Here is a 20,971-nt window from a genome sequence, read left to right as displayed (position 1 = left end):
CCGTACACGTTGCTGGAGAAACAGGCTGCCCCACAGGCTGGCCGCCGGGCGTCTATAATGCCCCTCCCCGGACGGTTGGATCCCACGTGGGACGCCAGAGGCCCCGCCAAGCAGAAACCCCATTTGTGAGCAGCTTGATATAAAGTGGGGGTCCTCCCTATCTGTGGGATGGCAGCTCCCCTGCTACTAGGAAATCGAGGGGGGAGCCATTCCCTAATACTGCCCCCCCAAAGGGCCAGGTTGGAAAAGGCTGGCAAAGAGGTTGTTTTCTTCCTGCTGAGACACGGGCAGAGATGCGGGTGCCTTGGCATCCTGACACATTACTGCACCGTGCCCTGGTGTGGATTTGTTTCTTGGGCTTAAGAGCTTAATTTAGTAACAGGAAACTTCTTTTTTCATGATTATTGTTTGGCACCGCAAAACAGCCTCTCGGCCGTTCTTCCCTGGGATGTCAGGACCTCCGAGGCTGCCCCAGGTGGGTTCTCACTTTTGCTGTTTGGGGAGGGCTGGGCGGCAGTGGGTGGGGGCTTCTGCAGCTTTCACCTCCTTTGGAAACGTTTTGGGTCTGCCCTTCCTAAAGATGACCAGCTGCCCAAACAGGGCTTCTGCCGCGGAGCTCCTTGCCTGCGTTTGCAGCATACGGCATGCAAAACCTGTCCCTAGATCAGGGGTCAGCAACCTGAAACAGTGAAAGAGCCACTCGGAACCGGTTCCCTCACAAAAGGAAAAACTGGGAGCCGCAAAAAAATGTGTGCGCATGTGCGTACATGCACGCATGTGCAGAACAGGGTTTGACTGAAGAGTGGAGCCAAGGCGAGATATGCACCTACCCTACATATTTGAACTGATTGGTTGAACTTTTTTAGTCCCACCTTTTTTTTTGGACTGCACATGGCAGAGGACTGGGAGCCGCAAGAGATGGCTGAAAGAGCCGCATGCGGCTCCGGAGCCGCGGGCTGCAGACCTATGCCCTAGATGGAAGATAATTGGCCTCGCAGCCGGCTGCACCACACCCGTGCCACCTTCTGCCCTTTCCGCTCCATTTTTGGCCTTTTCTCCAGCCCTGGGGGGGGGGCAGAAATGGTTAAGGGCTTAAGCGCTGGAAGAGGGGATCCGTGCTGATAAAGGTTGACCCCCAAATTAACTCTGCAAACTTCACTGAGGAAGGAACATCTTTAAGCTGAGTTTGAACTTCCCGCCTGGGGTCGAGGTTTTCTGACTAGCGGCCATTCTTCAGGGACTCACACAGAGAAGCATCTAACACCTCTGCAGAGACTCCTTTGGCCAATGATGGAGCCCCTGACCTGCCCCAATTTCGTCCCCTGTTGAGGTCTGCTGGGGCCGGCAGGAGGTGCCACGAAGGAGGAGGAGGAGGCAGCCCCAGGCACCGAGCGGGTACCCAGGGTGCTGGCAGTGCCAGGAGGTACGGCAGCTCTAGGAGAACTTGGGTGCGTCAGAAGTCTCTCCGCATCCCTGGAAGTGACCCGGCTCGGCTGCTGAAGCTTCTTCTTTGGACAACTGCTCAACTCCTGCTGGGTGGGAGGCCTCTGCGCTCTCAGCTCCGTCCCTGGCCAGGGGCCGCTGGCGAGGAGAGCTCGGGGTCCACTCGACTTTGCCCGCTGGAGGGCCCGGCCCGTGCCAGGTAGATCACCCTCCCAGGCTGCTGGGCTTGGCCAGGCTCTCCTCTCGCTCACTCGCTCGCACAGCCGCAGCAGCCGGTCCCGGGGTCAACAGCTGCTGCTGTTCCGGAATTCACCGCTCTCGGTGATCTGCAATTTAGTCGGGTTGGTGGGGGATATCCCGTTGCGAGTTTGCGTGCTGTACCTCTCTTTCAGCTGCGTGAGGGCGCTCATGAGCCGGGCGTTGGCCGCGTCCAAGGAGGCGATGCGTTTCTCCTAGGGGGGCAAAGGGGAGACAAGGGCAAAGGTCATTGCCAAGGGAGCCCCGCCTTGCTTCCCCCTTTCCTCCTTTGGCCGGATTTTCACAGCTGAAGCATTTTTGTATCTGGGACAGGAAGCGGTTAACTTTCCGAAGAATGGACTTCAACTCCCAGAATTCCAGCATGCCACCTAGGGAATTCTGGGAGTTGAAGTCCAGCCATGCTGGCTGTGGAATAACAGAAGTCCACATGGCTCAAAGTCACCAAGGCAGAGAAAGGCTGGGAGGAGAGTTCAAATTTGGGGCAATTTTCTTGCTGTTTTCTAGGCTTTTCAGCCCCAGACAATTTTGTTTTCCGTGAAGGCGCCTGGGTTATTGATCTGCAGCAGAGCAGCTTCTTCTTTCCACCCCCCCGCATGAAATTATTTTGAGAGGGAGGCTCCCCCAGGAGGGTGGTTGTCCTCCAGCCTCGCCTTGGGCGGCTGACGAGGATCTCCTGGCTGTCTCTGCTTCCCAACCCTGAATCGACTGAGCTGGTGGACTAATTAACGGATGAGCCGGGGTCTCTTGCCGAGACCAGCAGCGTCTCCGATTGCCTCTAATGGGTCGGGGCTGCGGAGCGCCTCGGAGATGTGAGGAGCTGGGCAAATCCCTGGAGCTGCTCAGGTAGCCCACCCCTCCTGGCAGCCTTGCTCTGCCTGGGCTGGCAAAGATCCGCCTGACGGGTGAAATAAGCGGCCTGGTGGCTTCTTAGCGTGGCCTTCTTCCTGGTGGGGAGAGGAACCAGTGGTGGAAGGCGGCAGAGAGGGGTGTGTGTGTGTGTCTTTCCCAGGGTGCCAAGAAGTCAGCCTGGAATTCTTGGTGGGCAGGAAGAGAGCCAGGGCAGGCGGGTGGCCTCCCCAATCCATCTCATTTAAGAGTAGTGCAGATTTGTGCTTTACTGTGGCAAGATTCTTGTCTATCAGCAATAAAGAAACTACTCCGAAGTAGCCCCTTGTGCGTTCTTGGTTCCCCGCACCTAACACCTACCCCGTCCCCCCCGCCCCTCCCCAAAAATGCAGCTGGGGGGGAGAGAGGTCCCACCTGCGCGTCGATGATCTTCTGCTTCGAATCCACGGCCGCCTGCATTTCCGAGTGATCCTTCTTGAGCTCCTCCTCCACCGACATCAGCCTGGGGGTGGGAAAGGGGTCCCCTCTCAACAGTGCTGCCCCCCCCAGCCCTCCATTTTGGGACAGCCTCCCTTTGTTAAAGGAATTCTGGCTGAGCACCCATTTCTAAATGCCAGCATGGGCTATGCCAGTGGGAATGGTGCCCGCTGGAGGAACCCCCGGAGACTAACTTTGGGGGGGGCACAGCAAGGATGTCCCTCCCCCCCATCCTTACCTGCTGATGATCCCCTTCATCTGTATTTCCTTGTCTTCCTGCTGCCGCCGCAGCCGTTCCTCGCTCTCCTCCAGCCGGGCTTGGTACTCCAGCACCAGCTTCTGCGTGCCCTCCTCCTGGCACCGGAAACGCACCTCGTACTCCTCCAGCTTCTTGGAAGATTGGCGCAGCTTGTCCTGCAGCACCGCCACGTCTTGCTGATACTGGGGAGGGGGCCGAAGGGGGAGGGGTGGATGGCTGGGCTGGACCAGCCAAGCAGCATCTCTGTGGCCCCCACCCTCCCTCGGAAAGCAGGGCGGGGTCTAGCGTGCCATCAGTGGTAGAAGGGAATGCAAGAACCCCCCCCTCCCTCCTAGCGCTGATGATGTTACCTAGTTGGGCAAAGAAACGTCTGCAAGAAAACCACCCAAGAGCCCTCATTTCAGCCCTGAACTGCAAATATTCTCCTTTATAGGCCTTCTGATGCAATGCCCGGGCTTTGGGAGAACGGGGTGAGCAGGGCGGGCGAGAGGGAAGGGCAGAAGGGGTGAAGGAAGTCCAACCACTGCGTTCCCCCTCCCCTCCAGCAAGTTCAGGGCCTTCAGAGGGAGCGCTTCTCCCTCTTCCCGGGGCCGGGGGCTCCAAAGCCAGAAACGGGCCCCCTCCTCCTCCTCACCTTTTCCTCCTGGCTGAGCTCGTCTTTATTCCTGAGCTTGCATTCCGGCTCGGCGTTCTCCTCTTCCAAAAACTGCACATTCATGTTCAAGAGCCAGGCGGCCGTGCGGTCCAGCGCATTGGGGTTCACCGGAGAAGGGGCCTGCAACGAAGGGGCCACGTGGCGAAACGGGGGAATAAGGCGGAGCTGAAGTGGACACGGAGGGTCGACAGCTGGGCAGGTGGGCATCTCACTAGGGCTTCAGCTGCACCCGAAGGCTTTGCTTTAGCTACAGCAGAGACCTTTGTTCTGTTGGGGAGTTTTTTTAATATGTGACGATTAAGGGGGGGATCAGCCACAGGTGGGCGGCTTTCTTGGAGCTGAAGCTAAGGGCCCCAATAAGACATGCAGCTTGCAAGGAAATGGGAGAAGACCCCAGGCCGCAGAGCAGCCATTATGAGGACAGCCTGGCCCTTGACTTTCACACAGAGACAGACGGGGCTGAACAAACAACTCTAAGATTTATGGCATTAACTGAGATGCTGTTGAGGGGGGGGAGGCAGAAGTGCAGGTCCCCCCACTGCGGTCTCAAGACTGGTGACAGATGCGGCTCCTCCTGAGTGGGCAGAAGCAGCAGATGGAGGTCCCAAATGGGCATCCTCTGTGCCGGATGAGCGCCGGGCAGCCCAAGAGGGCCAGTCAGGTCAACATGGGCAGTAGAGACCCAGGAGACCCCCCCCCTTGGAGAAGCCCCTCAGAGGGGCTGCGTGGGACTCATTGCCTGGCTTGCCTCCTGCCCCACTCACCTGCTTGTGCAGGGTGCGCTGTTTCATCTCGGGGCTGTCTCCTTTGGAGGAGGAGGACTGCTGGCGCAGGCGGGCACCGCTGCCCGGCCAGTCAGGCGAGGAGGAAAGCAGGCCCCCACTGGCCGGCCGGGGGTACTGCAGGGTGCTCAGCAAGGAGGGAGGGGTCCTGCCCCGAGTGATAGGCGGGGGCGGGGGAGGGGGAGGGGGCTGGTCTATCCGCCGCTGGGGGCCACCGCTGTTCTGCCGGGGCATCGTGGGTTGCCCGCCCTTCTCGGCGACTGAGAGCTGCCGGCGGGCCAGTTCTCCGGCACGCCGGGCAAAGTCCTCCGGGACGGTGGGGTTGCTGAACCCGTGCTTGGTGGCCGCCGCCAAGTCTTCGCTGTTGCTGTGGGAGCTGAGCGAGCTGTGGCCCTCGGAGCCCGAGTCGGCCAGTCCCCGGGGGGAGAGCGGCAAGCCCGCCGCCATCTGGTAGACGGGGTTCTGGAAGGAGAGGGGGGCCAGCAGCTGGGGCCGGCCAGGGGCGTTCTCGGAGTTGGGGGTGGTGGGCGTCTGTGCGGAGCGGCGCACGGTGGCAGTGCCCGTCACGCCACCCTGTTGAGTCCGCGTGCCCCAGGCCTGCCCGGCAGAGGGGTGGCTCTCGGGGAGCGCTTCGGCAGCCCCCAGCCCACCGCCCCCGCCGTCCAAAAGGCGATTGTCCTGCAAGTCCACCATGGAGAGGCTCTTGCTGCCATTGGCCATCTGGACGTCGGGCTCATTGGCCTCCGAGTAGCTGGAGCTCCGGGCGGGCGACGGCTGAGCCCCCACAGACCTTGTGACAAAAAACAAGTCCTTGTTTTCAGGGGTTGGAGACGGTAACCGTGTGAAATCTATCAGACTGTGGGGGAAATAAAAATGCATAAGGAGAAGAGGAAGGAGGAGGAGGAGAAGAAGACGACAACGAAGAAGAAGAAGAAGAGAAGGAGGAACGGCAGGGCACGCGAGAGAGGACAGCAAGCAGGTAAGCAAGCATCACATCCGCCATGCTCAGGTGAAGAACATGCTGCCGGGAACCCGCCCAGGAGAGCTCTGCGCCCGCCATGATTCCCTGTCCTCTGAGTCTCCATGTGGGCGCAAAGGCCACCACCGGTGGGGCATCCCCAAGTGCCATGCGGGGCCACTGCCCACCTGTCCCGGGGGTGTGTGTTTGGCCCGTGCAATCAAACTTTGCCTCCCCCCGCAGCCACTCAGCCTTCTCTCCCCCCTCCCCCCTCCCCCTTCAGGGTCTCCAGAGCACGCGGGAGTCTCGCCAGTGCCAGGACCGCCTCCCCTGCGAACCCTCCCCAGCTCCCACAGCCAGACCAGCCTGCCCGGTCTTCTCTCGGCTCTTGGCTTGCTCTTACCCAGACAGGTCACTCTCAATGACCATCTTCTGGAGCCCGACAGAGATGCCGTTGCCGGCACTCGGGGTGGAGGCCGCCGGATCGCTCGTGACGGAGACCTGCACGCAGGACGGGTTGCTCAGAGCGGCGTTGACGTCCCTGAGCAGGCGTGACAAGGGGCCCAGCTTGGTGGCCGTGTTCTGCAAGGGAGGAAACCGTCAGACCCTCGGGCTTCTCTTACCGAGGCACTTTCACCTAGGAAACGTCGGACGTGGAAAGTCGCCTCCCTCCACTCTACCTCGGGCACTGCGTGACAAAACAACTAGACGCAGAGAGAGCTCTCCCCTCCTGCCATCACTCTGCCAAACAGCTCGTTCTCACAGCGACGTCTTCTGCCTATCTGCCCATGTTGTATGGCTGTAGTGCTACTGTTTTCCTGCTTATCTTCTCTACTGCTCGGTCTTGCTGATATGACGACGACGGTGACGACGATTACCTGATCCAGCTGGGCCACCACCTCCCAGAGCAGGGAGTGCAGCGTGGCCAGCTCTCGGCCCAGGTCGATGTAGCCCTCGAAGCCGGCCGTGTTGGAGAGGGTCTCGGGGTTGGAGATCTCCAGGAGGAAGCGCTGCATGTTGGTCCACTCGTGCTCCAGAAATTGGTTCATGAAGTACATGTACTCCTCCTTGCTCCCAAACCTGTAGACCCAAAGCAGAGCAGGACGCTGGGGACGACCGTCTTCCTCCTTCATCCAGAGGAGCCTCTAGGCCAAAGGCCGATCCCAGCCAGGAAGGGAGTGGGCAGCGCCAGGCAGTGCCACACGGGGCCCCGCCCTGAATTTAGGAGAGTGCATCGCTACAGTTTTTCTTTCTTTTTCTCTCTTTCTCTTCCTTCTTTTCTTTTAGGGTAAGCAGCAGCTCAGAACTAGCCAGGGAAGCCAGGGGAGCGATATCATGGAATCTTTTCCCTCTGTTTCCAGTAAAGCTCTAGGCTGGCCGCGCAGCCCCCCCCCCCTGCAACCGATTCTCTCGCTTTCAGAGGCTTTCAAAAACTCACAACGGGCAGACAAGAGTGTGTGCAGAAGGCTGGGGAGGGCGGTGGGTTCTTCCCTTTTAGACCAAACTTCCAGTTGGAAATGAGGAGGAGGGGAGAATCAAAGGCATCTGCTTGGGAATCAATGACCTCCCCCCCCCAACAAAACCGGCTGGTCAACCCAGAGGAGCCTCACTTGGCAAAATTGGCCAGGTTCTGGGTGACCTTGGCGATGAGGGTCAGTGTCCGGGCAGTGCGGTCATCCGGGTACTCCTGGAGCAGGTTGAAGAGGGAGGGCGACATGATGGCTGGGCAGAGGAAGCGGAGGAAGAGGGAGGCGCTGATCAGGCGCTCGCTGATGTCCGGCCGGCCGCGACTGCTGCACTCCTGGCGCCATGAGGCGAAGACCTCCTTCAGCTCCCGAGGGAAGACGCTGCGGGGAGAGGGAGGCCGGTTCCAGAGGGGCTTCGTAGGAGGAAGGGCCGCCCCAGGGGATGCAGGGCCCTCCCTCCCTCCCTTTCTGGGCGTTAGGGCCCCGGGCATCCGGACGACAGCCGAGGGCACTGGCATCTCCCCCGAAACAAAGCCAAGCCGCACAGCGTGGCTGGCTGAGGAATTCTGGGAGTTGAAGTCCACAAGTCTTCAAGTGGCCAAGTTGGGCTGGCCCAGAGGCTGCCAGCTCTCCCAAGATCCTGCGCTCCTGGCAGCTGGGCACAGGAGAAGCCACTGCCGTGCTAAGAGCAGCCAGGCTGATTTTCCCGTTCAATTTGCCAACTCCTGCCTGCTTTGCCTTCCTCTCCTCCACCTGTGGCCGGGCCTCTTCCCTCAGGAAAGGAAATGCAGCACGCAGCCTCTGGGCATGGACGGAGAGCCCTCCCTGGGACTCTGCCTGCCCTCCAACCTCCTTGCCACAAACTCCTGACTCCCTCCCCCCCCCCGCAAACTCTGGCAGCGCCACCCACCCACCAGTACGAGTTGATGATCTTGCAGAAGGCCAGTTCACAGCACATCTTCAGGTTGCTCTGGTGCTCCAGGAGATCCGAGGAGGAGCACTTGCTGGGATCCACCTCACAGTTTTCGTCCGACTCGTACAGCGCCTTGATGAACTCGCCTGTGGGCGCGGGGAGGGGAAAAACGGAAGCCAGTGAAGCCCCAGATTCTGGGGGAGCCCAGGGAAAGAAAGTTAAGGGGCTTCTGGAGGAAGCCAGCTTGGTTTCCTCCCCTCCACCCTGGGGCAAATCAAGTTACTGGTCCTCATGACTGCCAATCTGGAGAGGAGACTAGGGGAGCGGTGTAGAGACGCTGCACAGCTCCTTCCAGGGACACGTTCCCCATGCAGAAGCCCCACCTCCCCGTGCCCAAAACCACATGGCTCCATTTCATGGGTTGCATGCTGCCTCAACAGCTTGGGGAAGCCCCTCTGGGGAGGGCCCAGCCCCCTGCCTCACCTAAGGCGTCCTGCAGGTACTTCTGGCCCACCAGCTTCAGGTACTCCTCAATGGCCTTGGTGGCCAGTGTGTTTTCTCGGAAGATCAGGTGCTCGTTCTCCCCGCAGCGGTCAACCTCCGACATCATGAGGTCTGTCAGGAAGTCCTGGGAAGGAAAGAGTCCATTGGCGGGGAGGAAGGCGCTGGGCCCGATGGGTGGTAGGGGGAGGGCTCGGCACATGGGGCACTGCCTATCCCCCCCATTCCCCCCACCTCTCTCTCTCTCCCCCCCTGGAGGGCCTCTACATAAATGGGCTTCAAGTTGGTTTGACTTCTTTTCTGCAGCCCTTGATGGGTCTGGGGTGGGGTGTAGAAGGATCACTTCACTGTTGGAATGATGTGCTGGGACCACACACACACACACACACACACACACACAGCCTCCACCTCCATCAAGGCAAATGAAGGAATGGAGCTTTGCATCACGGCATCCTTGCTTGTCATGTATTTTGGGGGGTGGGGAAGCAGCACCCAAACTCTTTGCAGCCATCTGGTCCACTTTTCCTTCCTGTCTCCCCCACCCACCCAAAATCCCTGCAGAAGCTTGTGCGAAGGAGGACTTGCAGGGCAGCAATGTTCACTGAGGACCGGTCTCTTCTCTCAGCCTTCCAGGGGGCAGATTGGTGAGGAAACAGCCCAAGAGGGAGGCCCGAATGGAAAAGCAAAGGAGAAACCACGGAGACCCCAGGAGGGGAGGAGGACGGGCCAAGGGGCAGCCGCTTGTCAGCTTTCAGACCCACCTGGGTCCCACAAGCTGGGTGCCCCCTCCCTTTTCCTGGGCTCCTCTCTGGTGCCCGTGCTGCCATCTTGAGCGTTCCTGGCCTGGCTTTGCTCCGGAGAAGGTTTTTAAGTTTTGGTGCCATCCTCAGATGTGGCTCCTCCTGTTTTATTTGGCCCTGCGGCTACTCGCTGCCCCTTTAAGGCAGCCACCTCTGGCTCCCGTCTCAGCTGCAGAGCTCGGCTGAGTCATTTTGGCCAGCTGGGAAGCTGCCCTCCTCCTCCTGCGGGGCTGAAAGCGGATTGGAAGCACTTGGAAAGGTTATTTTGAAGAGCCCCGTTTCCCGTGGGGAGCCTTCCTTCTCCGTCTCTCCTCTCCTCCACCTGCTCCCCCCCAAGTAATACTGCAGGGACTGGGGGGGGGCTCACAGCAACACTTTCCCCCTTGGGGGCTCTGAGCTTTGCAGAGTCGGCAGGTTTTATGAGCAGCAGAGCTATTAGGACCAAGATGGGTTATGAGCCCTGGAAGCGGCAGAGCACGTGGCCGGCAGGCAGCTGCAGCTTCGCCCCCCTCCCCAAAACATGATCTGGTTCCCGATGCCCCCGGCTTGCCCTCACTCCCCCAGGCTGTCTGTTTCCTTGCTTCAGCAAATGCCAGCCATCTCCCCTAGATGCCCAAGCCCCCCAGGACAGGGGGTAGCAGGACCCCCCCCCAAGGCTCAGTGAGGTAGATCTGACACCCGGGAACACCCTGAAGGGTGTAGGGTGGGTAAGGAACCCTGCCCCTGTGTGGAACTCCGGTGCCCATCTGCCTGGTCCACGTATTGGCTCCAGCATGTCAATAGGTCAGGCTGTCCCCTTGAAGCCCTTTGGAGCCCCCATATGCTAAGGCAGTGGGGGACTCTCCGGGGCCCGAAGGGCTGCAGCAGCTTCAGGGCCCCCAGGTGAAGTGGCCCCAGCAGGGACCTGAAAGGGGCTTCCTTGGGGACCTGAGGGGGGGGCACACATGCGAATTCCCTGGCCGCCACTCATGCCTCTCAGAAGAACAGGATTACTCCCGAAAGACGACCTTGACTGCCCTCGTAAAATTGATTAAGGCCATAATTAGCTGGACTAACAGCTCTTGTAAGAAATATTACCCAGTCCCCCTCCTTGCGCTGAGAGGAGGGGGCTGGGTGGAAGGCAGCCGCCGGGCCAGGGGGATTTACAGCTGGCCAGCAAACTGCAGTGCTCTCCGAGGTATAAACGAGGCTACACAACCCACCCGTGGGCAGGGGTCCCAGGAACACGCCTGCTCCAGGTTGCCCCTCCTCCAAGGCCCAGTGCCGCCAGTTCTTCCCTGCTTGGAAGGGGAGCCTGGCGGAAGCAGCAAGGAGGCAGGAGCCGCCAGCAGGAATCTGGATGGCCAGCAGCTCTCCAGAGATCGAAGGGAGCCCCTCTCCACGAAGCCCGTCTGGCAGGGGCTGCCGGGCTGCCTAGCCTTCCTCGGGGTGGGGGTTTGTGCCAGGAACCGTGAGGAAGTGGGGAACAGGGCCTGAAACAAGTAGCTCCGGCCACGCTTTGCCAAGAGCTTCACACCCTCCAGACTTGTTTATGGGCACAACAGTTTTGTGACCATTTAATTCAACCCTGCAAAGTCCAAACAATTCAGGGGACGTGATGGGCAAGTGACGGTTGGTAGAGGCAGAGCATCGGTCTCCTTTCCAGGCGTGCCTTGTTCCACATGGGCATGGGCGGAGCTGCTGCCCCCTCCCCCGGCCCGAGGCTCTTACCTTGGCTTTTCCCGTGCTCTGCAGGATGTGGACCAAGGCCGAGGCCATCTCCTCCTTGTTCTTGACGCTCAGCAGCGGCTCCAGCACGGAGCAAAGGACCATGTAGTTGTTGGTGACGTACTCGGCAAACTCCTTGTACGTTTCCATGGGAAGCACGCTCATGCTCTGGTAGCGCGACTTGATGCGGATCATGGGCCCCCCGGACTTGCCCTTGCTGGGGTTGGGCGTCACGACCGGGTACCACTTTTCCACAAACTGGCGCCCCGTAACGGAGCCGGCCGGGATGCTGACCAGCCCAATGAAGTTGGTCTTGTCTTTCTTCTTCTTCTTGTCCGTCTCCTTGTACAAGTGGACGGCGATACTCCGCAGGGGCGGGAGGTTGTTGAACTCAAAGTGCTCCCCCCAGAAGACATTGTCCGTTTTCAGCTTGCAAGTGGTGCGGGCGTAGAGTGCCTCGTCCAGGCAGAGTTCGCACAGGTATCGCTTCTTTGCGGGCAGTTCTTTGGCCTCGATAATCCACAGCTGGAGCATGTTCTCCACCCGCCGACTGTTGTCCTGGGAAGGAGATGCAGAAATAGGAGTAAACCAGGGCTTGCACTTCCATAGATACGTAAAGGGCTCCCAGGTCAGGCCAGCAATCTGCCCTCTTAAGAACTTTTATCCATGTCCCTAACAAAACAGCTTCTGGGTAATAGTCAGTAAACCCTCTATTGAGTGGACTTCAGATACATCAGAGAAATGTCCCATTCGGATCAAGACACTTGTGCAAATAATGCCATTTACATGAATTATATATGGGCAGGCTGAACTGACACCAATAGCGTACATTTGTATTTAATAGACGTTTGGATTTAATGGACTCTTAGATTTAACAGACCTGAACTTTTCCAAAGGTCTCAGTGAACTGACATTTTGCTAGACTACAAGATCTGCTATCCTCGCTAGCCTCCTCCTTGAAAGGAAGTTGGAAAATTGGGGAGAACAAACGAGGGGCATCTTGCCGAAGACCTTCTCCAACGCTACCTTGTTCGGGTGGACGGCTCGTCGCAGATTCTCCATCCATTTGTCCCGTTCTGCTGCAGACCGGCAGGAAAAGCATTTGCTTCCAGACAACGTTGTCACCTGCCAGAGAAGAGAGAAAGCAGAGCTGACGGTCGTGGGGGTCTCCAGGTAAGAAAGAAAGAGCCGCCTCCTCAGGCCCTCCGCAGTTGCGCTTGGGCCAACTGGATCAAATGTCAAAAAGCAGACACCTTTCTTGATTCTGCTGCCCTCATGTAGACTGCCTCTGATTGTGGAGGTTTCCTCCTTGAACTTCACGGTGCATCATAAAATCAAGCGGAAGCCGCATCAGCCCTCTGCTTTCCACCCACCAGGGCGATGCCAGGAGCTCTGCCTCCCTGCCGGCCCCCTCCCCAGCTGGCCCTCACCTCGAAGCAGAAGTCCTGGCCGAGGATGCTGCTGTGCACGGGCTTGATGACTACTTCCTCCTCCATGCTGAGGTCCAGCGCCTCCGCCGCGCTACCAGGGCTGAGCAGTGACTCGTGGGAACGCGACTCCTTCAGCCTCGGCATTAGATGGGATCTGGGGGGGGGGAGAAAGGGGACTGAGCCTCCAGCACTCAGCATCTCCGGAGGGCCCTCAGCACAGGCCAGGGTTGCAAGAAGGCTTCCCCCCTTGGGTCCCACGCAAACGGCCGTAGAGATGGGCGCGGGGTGCCACCTCGACCCACCGCAGCACATTTCTGCCTAGCCAGCGTGGGAACAGCCGCAGCGGCCAGGATTTACGTCCTTCGACCAAGGGGTAAATCACCCACACGCGTCGCCCGCCCACCCACCCACCGGCACTCGGGCGGCAGGGAGTCCACCTGCAGCGGAAACCGAAGGAACAGTCCGAACAAAGGAATGGCGGCAAAGCCGGGAATTCAGAAGGCAGCGGAGCGGCAGGGCGGCCACGACCGGAGTTGGGCACTGGGAGGCAGAGGAAGGAAGGAGAGCTGGGCTGGCAGGAAAAGGAGCCTTTGGGGCCGGACTGGGTCAGCAGGGGGTCTGCAGGGGGAGCAGCCGTGATATGACAGGTCTGACTTCACAGGCGGCCCTGGCAACTCCGGAGAGGCAGAATCCGCCCTCGGTCTCCTTTCCAGCCCACTTTTCTGGGGATCGGGGCTTGTGAGCCCCCAACAGACTCCGGGGTCACAGCTTGGAGACCCCTTTGAGGACTTTGGAATGGAAGCAGGAGGGGCTGGGGGTGCTCCTGCCCCCTCTTCCTTCTGCCCCCCCCCCAGAGAAGGAAGCTCTTTGAGGGACAATGTGCGCAAAACATTTGCGGGAGGGAGGAAAAAGAGCTGTGTTGGGCTGCGAGGAGGGGGGGCTGGGGGGAAAGCTTGGGGGGGCTCAGTAGGAAGGGTGGGGTGGGGACAAATCGGAAAGCCCTCCAGCTGAAAAACCAGGAGGAGCCTTTTGTGACAAACAGGCTATTAAAGGCATCGGCTGCCCTTTTATCCAACCAGCCCTCCTGATTCTTCTGCTGCCCAGACGAAGGGGGCTGCTTTTCTCCACAGGACCCAGATCAACTCCCCCCCCCCACATCCAGCCAGGGCTGGCAGGTCATCTGAACACTTTGCAAGCCTGGACAGCCACCGATTCCAGTCTTGATTCTCCAAGGAAGGGGCAGGGAAGGGCAAGTGGGACTTGAGCCACCCAGAGACAAGCTTTGGGCAGATCCCCCCTTGCCGGAGACCGAATGGCAAATCAGAAGATCCCAAAGAGCCCCCCCCCAACAACTGCCTTGCCCCAAGCATTCCCCCCCAACCCCCGAGAGCAGAGAGGGAACGGTCAACGTGGGAAACTTGTGAAGGAATTATTCTAATACATTGCTTAATCGATACATATCTGTTAATTGATTCAAACTCGAGATGGAAACAGTCGCAAGTGGGACTAGACTAACAAATACGCAGGCAGGAAACGCATGCAGATGTATGGATGTTTCCGTCCACATCTCTAGGCGTGCAGATTGAGGGCAAATGTTTGTTTCAAAAGAAGAGCCTGGCATGCATCATCCTTCCTTCCGCCTCCCACCGGACAGAATGCCTCTCCCAGGAGATGCTTCCTTTAAACCTTCAGGCTACAAAAACCAGGAGAAGGGGAAGGAAGCGGGCGATTTAATTTATCAAGCATTTCTTGTGAAGAGGGAAGGGTCAAGAATGGAGGGGCTCCCTGGCTGGCATGCCAAACAGCTGCCTTTTGCACCCCACCAGCGGTGGCTGTGATGCGCCGGGGACTGAGAAGGTCAGAATGCCAACCGCTTTCCAGGAACGGAGGGCCCAGCCCTGGACGTGAAGCCAGCGAGGCTCCTGCCATTCTCCAGCCAACCCTCCTTTAACCCATTTCTCCCTGCTGGGGTCCCTTGCTGCAGGGGCTGGGGGGGGGGGGCTGGCCAGCTCCCTCCCCTGCTTCCCCGTACAACAGCCAGGGGGTGGGGGAAGGCCAGGCTGGCACAGAAGCAGCCCAAGAGGGAGAAGGGACAGTGGCCAGCAAGGCAAGAAGGTCCACCCACCGGCTTCCTTTCCGACATGCAGTGCAAAGACCCCCCCTCTCCCCACCCAGCCCCGGTCTCCTCACCCGGAGGGATGTCCCACTCCGCTGCATCGCCTCTCGGGGTGCCCGGCGGCCGAGCATCTGCCCCACGGAGACGGGCAGCTTCTTCTTCCCAAATGCACAGCTCAAGCGGCCTCTGCCCCCCTCCCTGTGACCCCCTTCTCGCCTCTCTCGGCACTGCCTGGGCGGCAGCGATGCTGGCAATGGCAGCCCACTGGCGCTGATTGGCCCGTCTGTAGCTGGGGAAAGGAGCGACATCTGCTGTTAAAGTCAACATCCACACACTGGCAAGCCAGCCCCCCCCCCATTGTCCAGGATGAGCTCTTAAGGCAGCCCGGCGGCCGGCCATGCAGGGTGTGGGTGTGTGTGAGAGAGAGCGCAGGGTGGCTGGATGCTTCAAACTGGGCAGGAAGCGGAGGGGAAGCCTGGAGAAAGTGGGCCAAGGGGAGGAAATGGGTGGCACAGAATGAACACCTGGGCCAAACGCTTACAACTTCACTCTTCCAAAGCAGAAAAGGGGATGGGGGGGCAGGATAGACAAAAGGGGGAAACCACCCATGAAACAGATGATGGGCAGCGGAGTGGGTGGGGCTGTAGGGAAGGGGCTGATGCGGTGGGGGCTTGGAGACCTCCAACTGAGCTCAGAAGACAACTGGCGGGGGAGGGGCAGGACCCCCAAAGAGGACCAGGCGTTCTGAATGGGACTGGGGGGGAGGACGATTCGCCCCGCCTGCTCCCGCCACAGCCACGGGCACAAAGGATCTGTCTGCAAAACGAAACGTACTGCTTGTCACTGCAGAATTCACACGGCCGCCGGCTTCGATGGCTTTCTTTAAAAAAATGGGATTGGAAAAACTCGGGCAGGAAGGCAGGCCTCTCATCCGCTATTAGCCGCGATAGCTGAAAAGGGGTTTACGGCTGGCCTTCCTGCCTCCCTCGCAGCTTTCCAGGGGCAATTGGCTGAGTTGAGCTACGCTGGGTTTTGAAACCCCCCCAAAACCCTTGGCAGTCGTCCAAGTCTCGCTGCCTCTCCTGGGGACTGAAGCTGCCCCTGCCCCCTCTCTGGGTGCCCCTGGGAAGGGGGTCTCCCACACAGACCAGCCCACCTTTGGCCCCAGAAGAGCCCAACTGCGCTTGGCAGCCTCTGGCGTTGCCCCCTCCGTCCCTGCCCAGCCTCTCCTTGGCACAGAGGCGGATTTCTCCGCCTTGCAGAAGGATCACAGCCTGAGTGGAAAGGGCACCCCTGCCAACGCCCTCGAGGCCTCCAGAAAGAGCGGGGGGGAGGGTGAAGGATGTCCCGAGATAATTCGAGGGCCCGGCCGCTGGAATCCTGCCTTAAACATCTGGCAAGGAGAAAAAAGGGCCAGCCGATCACCGAGAGGGCCCTTTGCAAGCTGGCTCCGATGCCAGCCCAGCCTCTGGAAAGTGCTGGCCGAGGGAGGCTGTTCGCCCCACCATAGTAACCGAAGCGAGCATCATCCGATGAAGTGAGCCTGCAGGAGTCCTTCTTCAAGGAGAATTGGCTTGCAGAACTCCTTGCCACAAGACAGTGGCTGCTGCTCCTAGGTCAGACGCTGTGTAGGGGTGGGAAAAATGGAGGACAAGGACCCCACCCCATCCTGCAGCTGTGGTCAACTTTCTCAAGGCTCCCGGATGTTGGGAGGCACAGCAAGGATCAGCTGGGCAGGGATGCCCACCAAGCGCTGGTTCACAGCCTCCTTTCCCACAACCTCTGTTTTCCCAAGAACGAGGGAATTCTTTAAAACAGACTGAATAGCCAAAGAGCGCCACTGACACTCATTCCCAGCTCACTGTTTATTTCCCAGGCAGAGCAAAAATCTTGGCTGGCGTTCAGCCTGGCTAGCCGGGAACGTGGCTGGGTGCCCACGCCAAGTCTCTGTGTGTCCGCATGTGTGTTTGTGTGTGTGCTCGCAGGCGCTTCAAGCTGTCACAAAACTGGGAAAAGATACAGAAAAATCTGATGAGATTCTGCTGCTTTTAATGAGAAAATTTGGGTCTCCTCCTCTCTTTTTAAAGCCAGGACTGTCATTAAGGCAAAGAACCAGAAATATTGATAATTGCCTCTCAATATCCCTTCAAGGATATTGCCAGCTCTGTGACCCCTGGTTGTTCTGGAGGACAGAAAAGAAAGAGACACAGAGAGATTAATTTTGAATCTCTACCTGCTCCTTCAAAGACCATTTGCAGCCACCCCCATCTGACACCCATCCAGGAAAGGATTTCAGCTCTTGAGTGCCCGGCTGGCACGTTGGAGAAGACTGACCCGGGCAAGCTCTGGGTGGGGCTCCAAGGCAGGCCTGGCAAGGTGGGGTTCGGTCTGCCCGTGAAACTGGGCGAGGCTGGCAGCCAGTTCCCTCTCGCCTCTGCCTAGGAAAGCAGTTTTCAGAGGAGAGAAAGGTGTCCCGACCACTGCCTGCAATGCCGGTTGTGGGGCAGGGGCAAAAGCCAAAAGGGGGCAGAATGCATCCTGGCTGGTGGGTGCCCCCTTTCAGTTGCCACCCTGTCCTGGACCCTCTGGCTAGCCTGGGTGGGGCAGAGAAGGGAGGCGGGAAACGGAGGAAAGGCCGGCTGCAGCCAGCCAGGGGAGACAAAACATTCTGGAGAGCTGAAGGCGGAGACCCTCCTGGGTTTGATCTCCCTGTTAACAGAGAGTCTGAGACCAAGTGGCCCAAAGAGGGCGGCTCTTGTGGGTCAGGGGGCAAGATCTATCCAGGGAACGAGGAGGAGGAGGAGGAGGAGGCAGCCTTCCCTGGCACCCAAGGAGCTGCCTGTCAAACTTCACACACAGACACACTTTCTCTCTGACTCCCCAAGTCATCCTGAATCTTCTTGAATAATTTCAGGTAGCAAAGTGCCTCTCTCTCTCTCTCTCTCTCTCTCTCTTTTTAATCAATAGCTGACAGACTCGTCAAATTACTTTGGGGACCAACAAGGCAATTTTTAAGCAGGCGTGAGCCCCGGCAGACCTGTCAAACCCAGCGCAAGCTAAGAGCGCAAGCGAGGGGTTGAGGAACGCGGCTCAACAGCATTACGCTTTTGTAAACTAGATATTAATTTATCATTAATGAATCACCGTGGAGCAATGACACGGATTCCTCAAAGTTCCTGGCCCTCCCTTGCAAAAATGAATTGCCCGGAAAACAAAGTGGGGGGGGGCACCTTTAGCCGAAGAAGAGGCAAAGGGAAGCTGTAGCCGTCCGGGACAGGTTATTTGAGGGGGGCAAGGGAGGGGGGCTTAGTTACGAATCATCCATTTTTGGTAAAGCCTGTAGGGAGGAAAAATATCAGCTAGATCTCCCCCCCACCCAAAAACAACAACAACTGACCATCTAAGGCCAGGGGGTCCAGTTCTGGTCACCTTAGACTGCCAATGGGAGGTGGTGGGGAGAGAGATTTGGAAGTTTCCAGAGAACCAAATGGAGCCTCCATTTTTCAAAGAATAATCTAACTGACCATTTCCTTCCTGCCTGGGCAATTTTGCAAAACAAAAACAAACACTTAAACTTGATGTTTAAGTACTTTTAATCTCTTTGATTTCTTTTCACAAGAGATATAAATCACTCTGCTCAGAACCAACTCTGATTTCATACTTTGCCAGCTTCGCGACAATTCAAACCGGCACAGGCAAACAGCGCATGAGCCACCCGGAAAAGCTGCGGTGCCGCCTAACCTTTTCGCCTCCCGAGTGGCTGTGGAGGGAAAAGTCTGATTGTGGAAATGCTGCGGCCGGGCGGGGAGAGCCGGCCTGGGGGCCATTCTCCAGGGCAGGGGGGAAACCGGAGGGGACCCAGCCATCTATCCTGGGGGCTCCCAACCCACCCCGGGCAGACCCTCCTGAAGGAAGAAGCGATCATCTGAGCCGCCTGCCCTGACTCTGTGGCACCGAGAAGAGCAAGGGAGCAAATTGTATTTCTGGACCAGGTCCATTTCTATGGCTCTGGACGGTTTCCAAGACGAAGGACAACCTAAGAAGGACGTCAAAGTCAGTGTGCAGCCACCAGCGACACAGCGTTTCCTCGGCTGGGTGGGAGTCTGAGTTTAACTGCACTAACCCATTGATGCCTCTGCCCTCTCCAGATGCAAAACGTCCCTTAGCAGCTGTGGAAAAGCAAAGCGACTAACTCAGGAACTCCACATCCGCTTTCCTGCGAGGGGAGGAGCTGCAACACGAGATCCTCAAATCCTTTGCCCTGTGACCCAAATCTGCAGCCCAGGAATATCTGGAAGCCTCAGCAAGGAGGAGAGAAATCTCCTGTGGCTTTCCAGGGCTTTGCTTCTTAAGGGGCTGAAAGATGGCGAACTCCAAGATCAGGGCCAGGCTGGGCTGGGCCTCCCTCTGTCCCCCCCCACACTGAAAACATCCGTCCTAAATGCTGTGGACTTCCATCCAATTTGAAAATCCTCAGACAGAATGTTCTTCCTTCCACATACTCTCATCATAGGCAAAGTGACCTAGTTTTTCAGCCATTGTTTGCAAATATCTGATTCTGGAGCAGGATTTGCCTTTTCGGTCATTCTTTCTCCTTCTCCCCCCTGGCGTCTGCCCCAGCTTCACCCCCGGAGAGCAAAACAGGGGCCATCTCTGGAAGTCTGGAAACAATTGAGGCGTTTGCCATGGGTTTTGGAAAAAAATCCACAGATACAGGGAGAAGAAGAGACGCAAGAGAAGCCACAGAAAAAACCCCTAATACCTTTTGAGCAGTGCAGAGCAGAGACTAAGAGCGATGCTTGCGGAAATGTTTCACAGGACCCTGGACCCCCTAACCTATTTTGAGGCCCAATCTCGAGAAGTGACAGCGAAGAGAAAAGGACTGGCCAAGCATGGGCAAAGTGACAAAACCTTCAAAAAATCCCTCCACGAGGAGAATCAGTTGCCTCCAAAGACAGAAATGCCAACAGATGCAGCTCCACAATCAGCAAGGAGGCTCCCGGGCCCCCAGGCCCATCTGCAAAGGAGCAAGGTCTGCCCCCTTGCTGACCTCCCGGGAGGCTGGTTTCCTCCTTGGCACACACCCAGCTGGGCCCCCACTGCCCCGGCTCTTCTCTGCAAGCCTTGTGGGGGCTTCTCTGCTCCTGATGGAGAAAGACCGAGGGAGGGAGGCAGAGGAAGAAAGAGGCCCTGGGCACACACTCACCCTCAGGCAGCGCTCCACTCAGCGGCCAAGTCCCAGGTTTGTTTTGGAGGAAGCCAACCTTGCAGTCTGAAGGATCCCCCCCCGTACCAAGAGCTTCCAGAAGCCCCAGGGGGAGGCTGAGAAACACTCTCTCTCACACACATACCCGCCCCGAAGCAGGAAGTGAGCTTGTGAGTCCTGGGCCCACCTCCTTGTATGGTGCCAGCGCTTGGCCTCTGCGCACGAAGGCCTGGCTCCCAGCCCAGCCACTTCTGGCCTCAGGAAACTGTTCCGGCAGGCAAGGCTGTCCCTCCACAGAACCGGTCCTGGGAAGGGCTGTACTCAGCCGGCCCACTTAACCCCTGCGGATGCCGCCTGTGGGAGAGCGGCAGTTCCATCAGGCAGGAGGCAGACCCACCGGCTGTGGAACTGCTCCGGAGGGGGGTCTGGGCAGTTTCCCCAGAGGAAAGCAGGGCTGGGACCCCGGGGGGGCGGGGGGGGCTGCAAAGATGCATGCTGGAGTGGGAGCCACGACAGACCCTTGGGGTCATGGGCCATCAGCCCCTCGTGGACACCCGGCTGTAAAAGGTCCAGAGAAGCATGGAATCCAAAGAGAGCTGCCGAGTGTTTGGGAGGGGAGGGGTCTGCATTAGACTGGGATCCGAGCCAGGTGGGTTTAGGTTGAGCCCAGCCAAGGCTGCCTCCGAGCCCATCTGGGTCTGGCGTTGGAAAGCACAGGAGCCTCTCTCGCCCTCAGGGCTCCTCTGCCCTCTGGGCCATGCAGGAGGCCCAAAGTCCAGAGAGAGGCTTTCTCCATTCTCTCTCCCAGAAAAGGCAGCTTCTTGGCCCTCTCGTGGAAATAAAACACGGCAAGCGGAAAAAGGCTCAAAACCACTCCGTCCTGTCTCACTCACTCCATCTCCCAATTTCATGCAAGGGGGAGGGGGATTCAAAGGGAAACCCCCCCCCCCGGGGCCCAACATGAACATCCTGAGCAAGGCGTTGGACTAGCTGACCAACTTATCATCCTCCCCCAGAGAAGGCGGCTTGAGGAGCAAAGTCCAGGCAGAGGACGTTCCTGGGGGCCTTTGAAAAGGCCTTATCGCTTCTTCCCAGCAGGTGGTAACTCCCTCACCTGGACTTTGCCCCCAGAGATAAAACAGAAAAGAAAGGAA

The 20,971-nt window shown here is 58.4% G+C and overlaps 1 protein-coding gene across 6 annotated transcripts in view; it reads right to left on the bottom strand.

Annotated features, from left to right (window-relative positions):
* The window catches only part of DAB2IP (DAB2 interacting protein), a 52,052-nt gene that overhangs the window by 147 nt on the left and 30,934 nt on the right, over positions 1–20,971 (bottom strand). For 4 of the 6 annotated variants that reach the window (XM_083374926.1, XM_083374929.1, XM_083374930.1 and 1 more), the window contains 13 exons: positions 12,496–12,649; positions 12,092–12,190; positions 11,069–11,623; positions 8,541–8,685; positions 8,059–8,203; positions 7,289–7,525; positions 6,557–6,758; positions 6,082–6,260; positions 4,703–5,576; positions 3,918–4,058; positions 3,263–3,465; positions 2,962–3,049; positions 983–1,895 (listed from right to left, as the gene is read on the bottom strand). In XM_083374926.1, coding sequence (XP_083231052.1) covers positions 1,728–1,895; positions 2,962–3,049; positions 3,263–3,465; positions 3,918–4,058; positions 4,703–5,576; positions 6,082–6,260; positions 6,557–6,758; positions 7,289–7,525; positions 8,059–8,203; positions 8,541–8,685; positions 11,069–11,623; positions 12,092–12,190; positions 12,496–12,649 — 3,190 coding nt within the window. In that variant the 3' untranslated portion in view covers positions 983–1,727. Of the gene's footprint in view, positions 1–982; positions 1,896–2,961; positions 3,050–3,262; positions 3,466–3,917; positions 4,059–4,702; positions 5,577–6,081; positions 6,261–6,556; positions 6,759–7,288; positions 7,526–8,058; positions 8,204–8,540; positions 8,686–11,068; positions 11,624–12,091; positions 12,191–12,495; positions 12,650–20,971 lie in introns of those variants that run through there. The other 2 variants (XM_083374928.1, XM_083374927.1) reach the window with 2 other exon arrangements.

The sequence above is a fragment of the Vipera ursinii genome, assembly GCF_947247035.1.
Source record: "Vipera ursinii genome assembly, chromosome: 16".
In the NCBI taxonomy this organism is placed as follows: domain Eukaryota; kingdom Metazoa; phylum Chordata; class Lepidosauria; order Squamata; family Viperidae; genus Vipera; species Vipera ursinii.
Note: the sequence above shows the minus strand (reverse complement) of the source record. Positions and strands in the feature narration are given on the sequence as shown.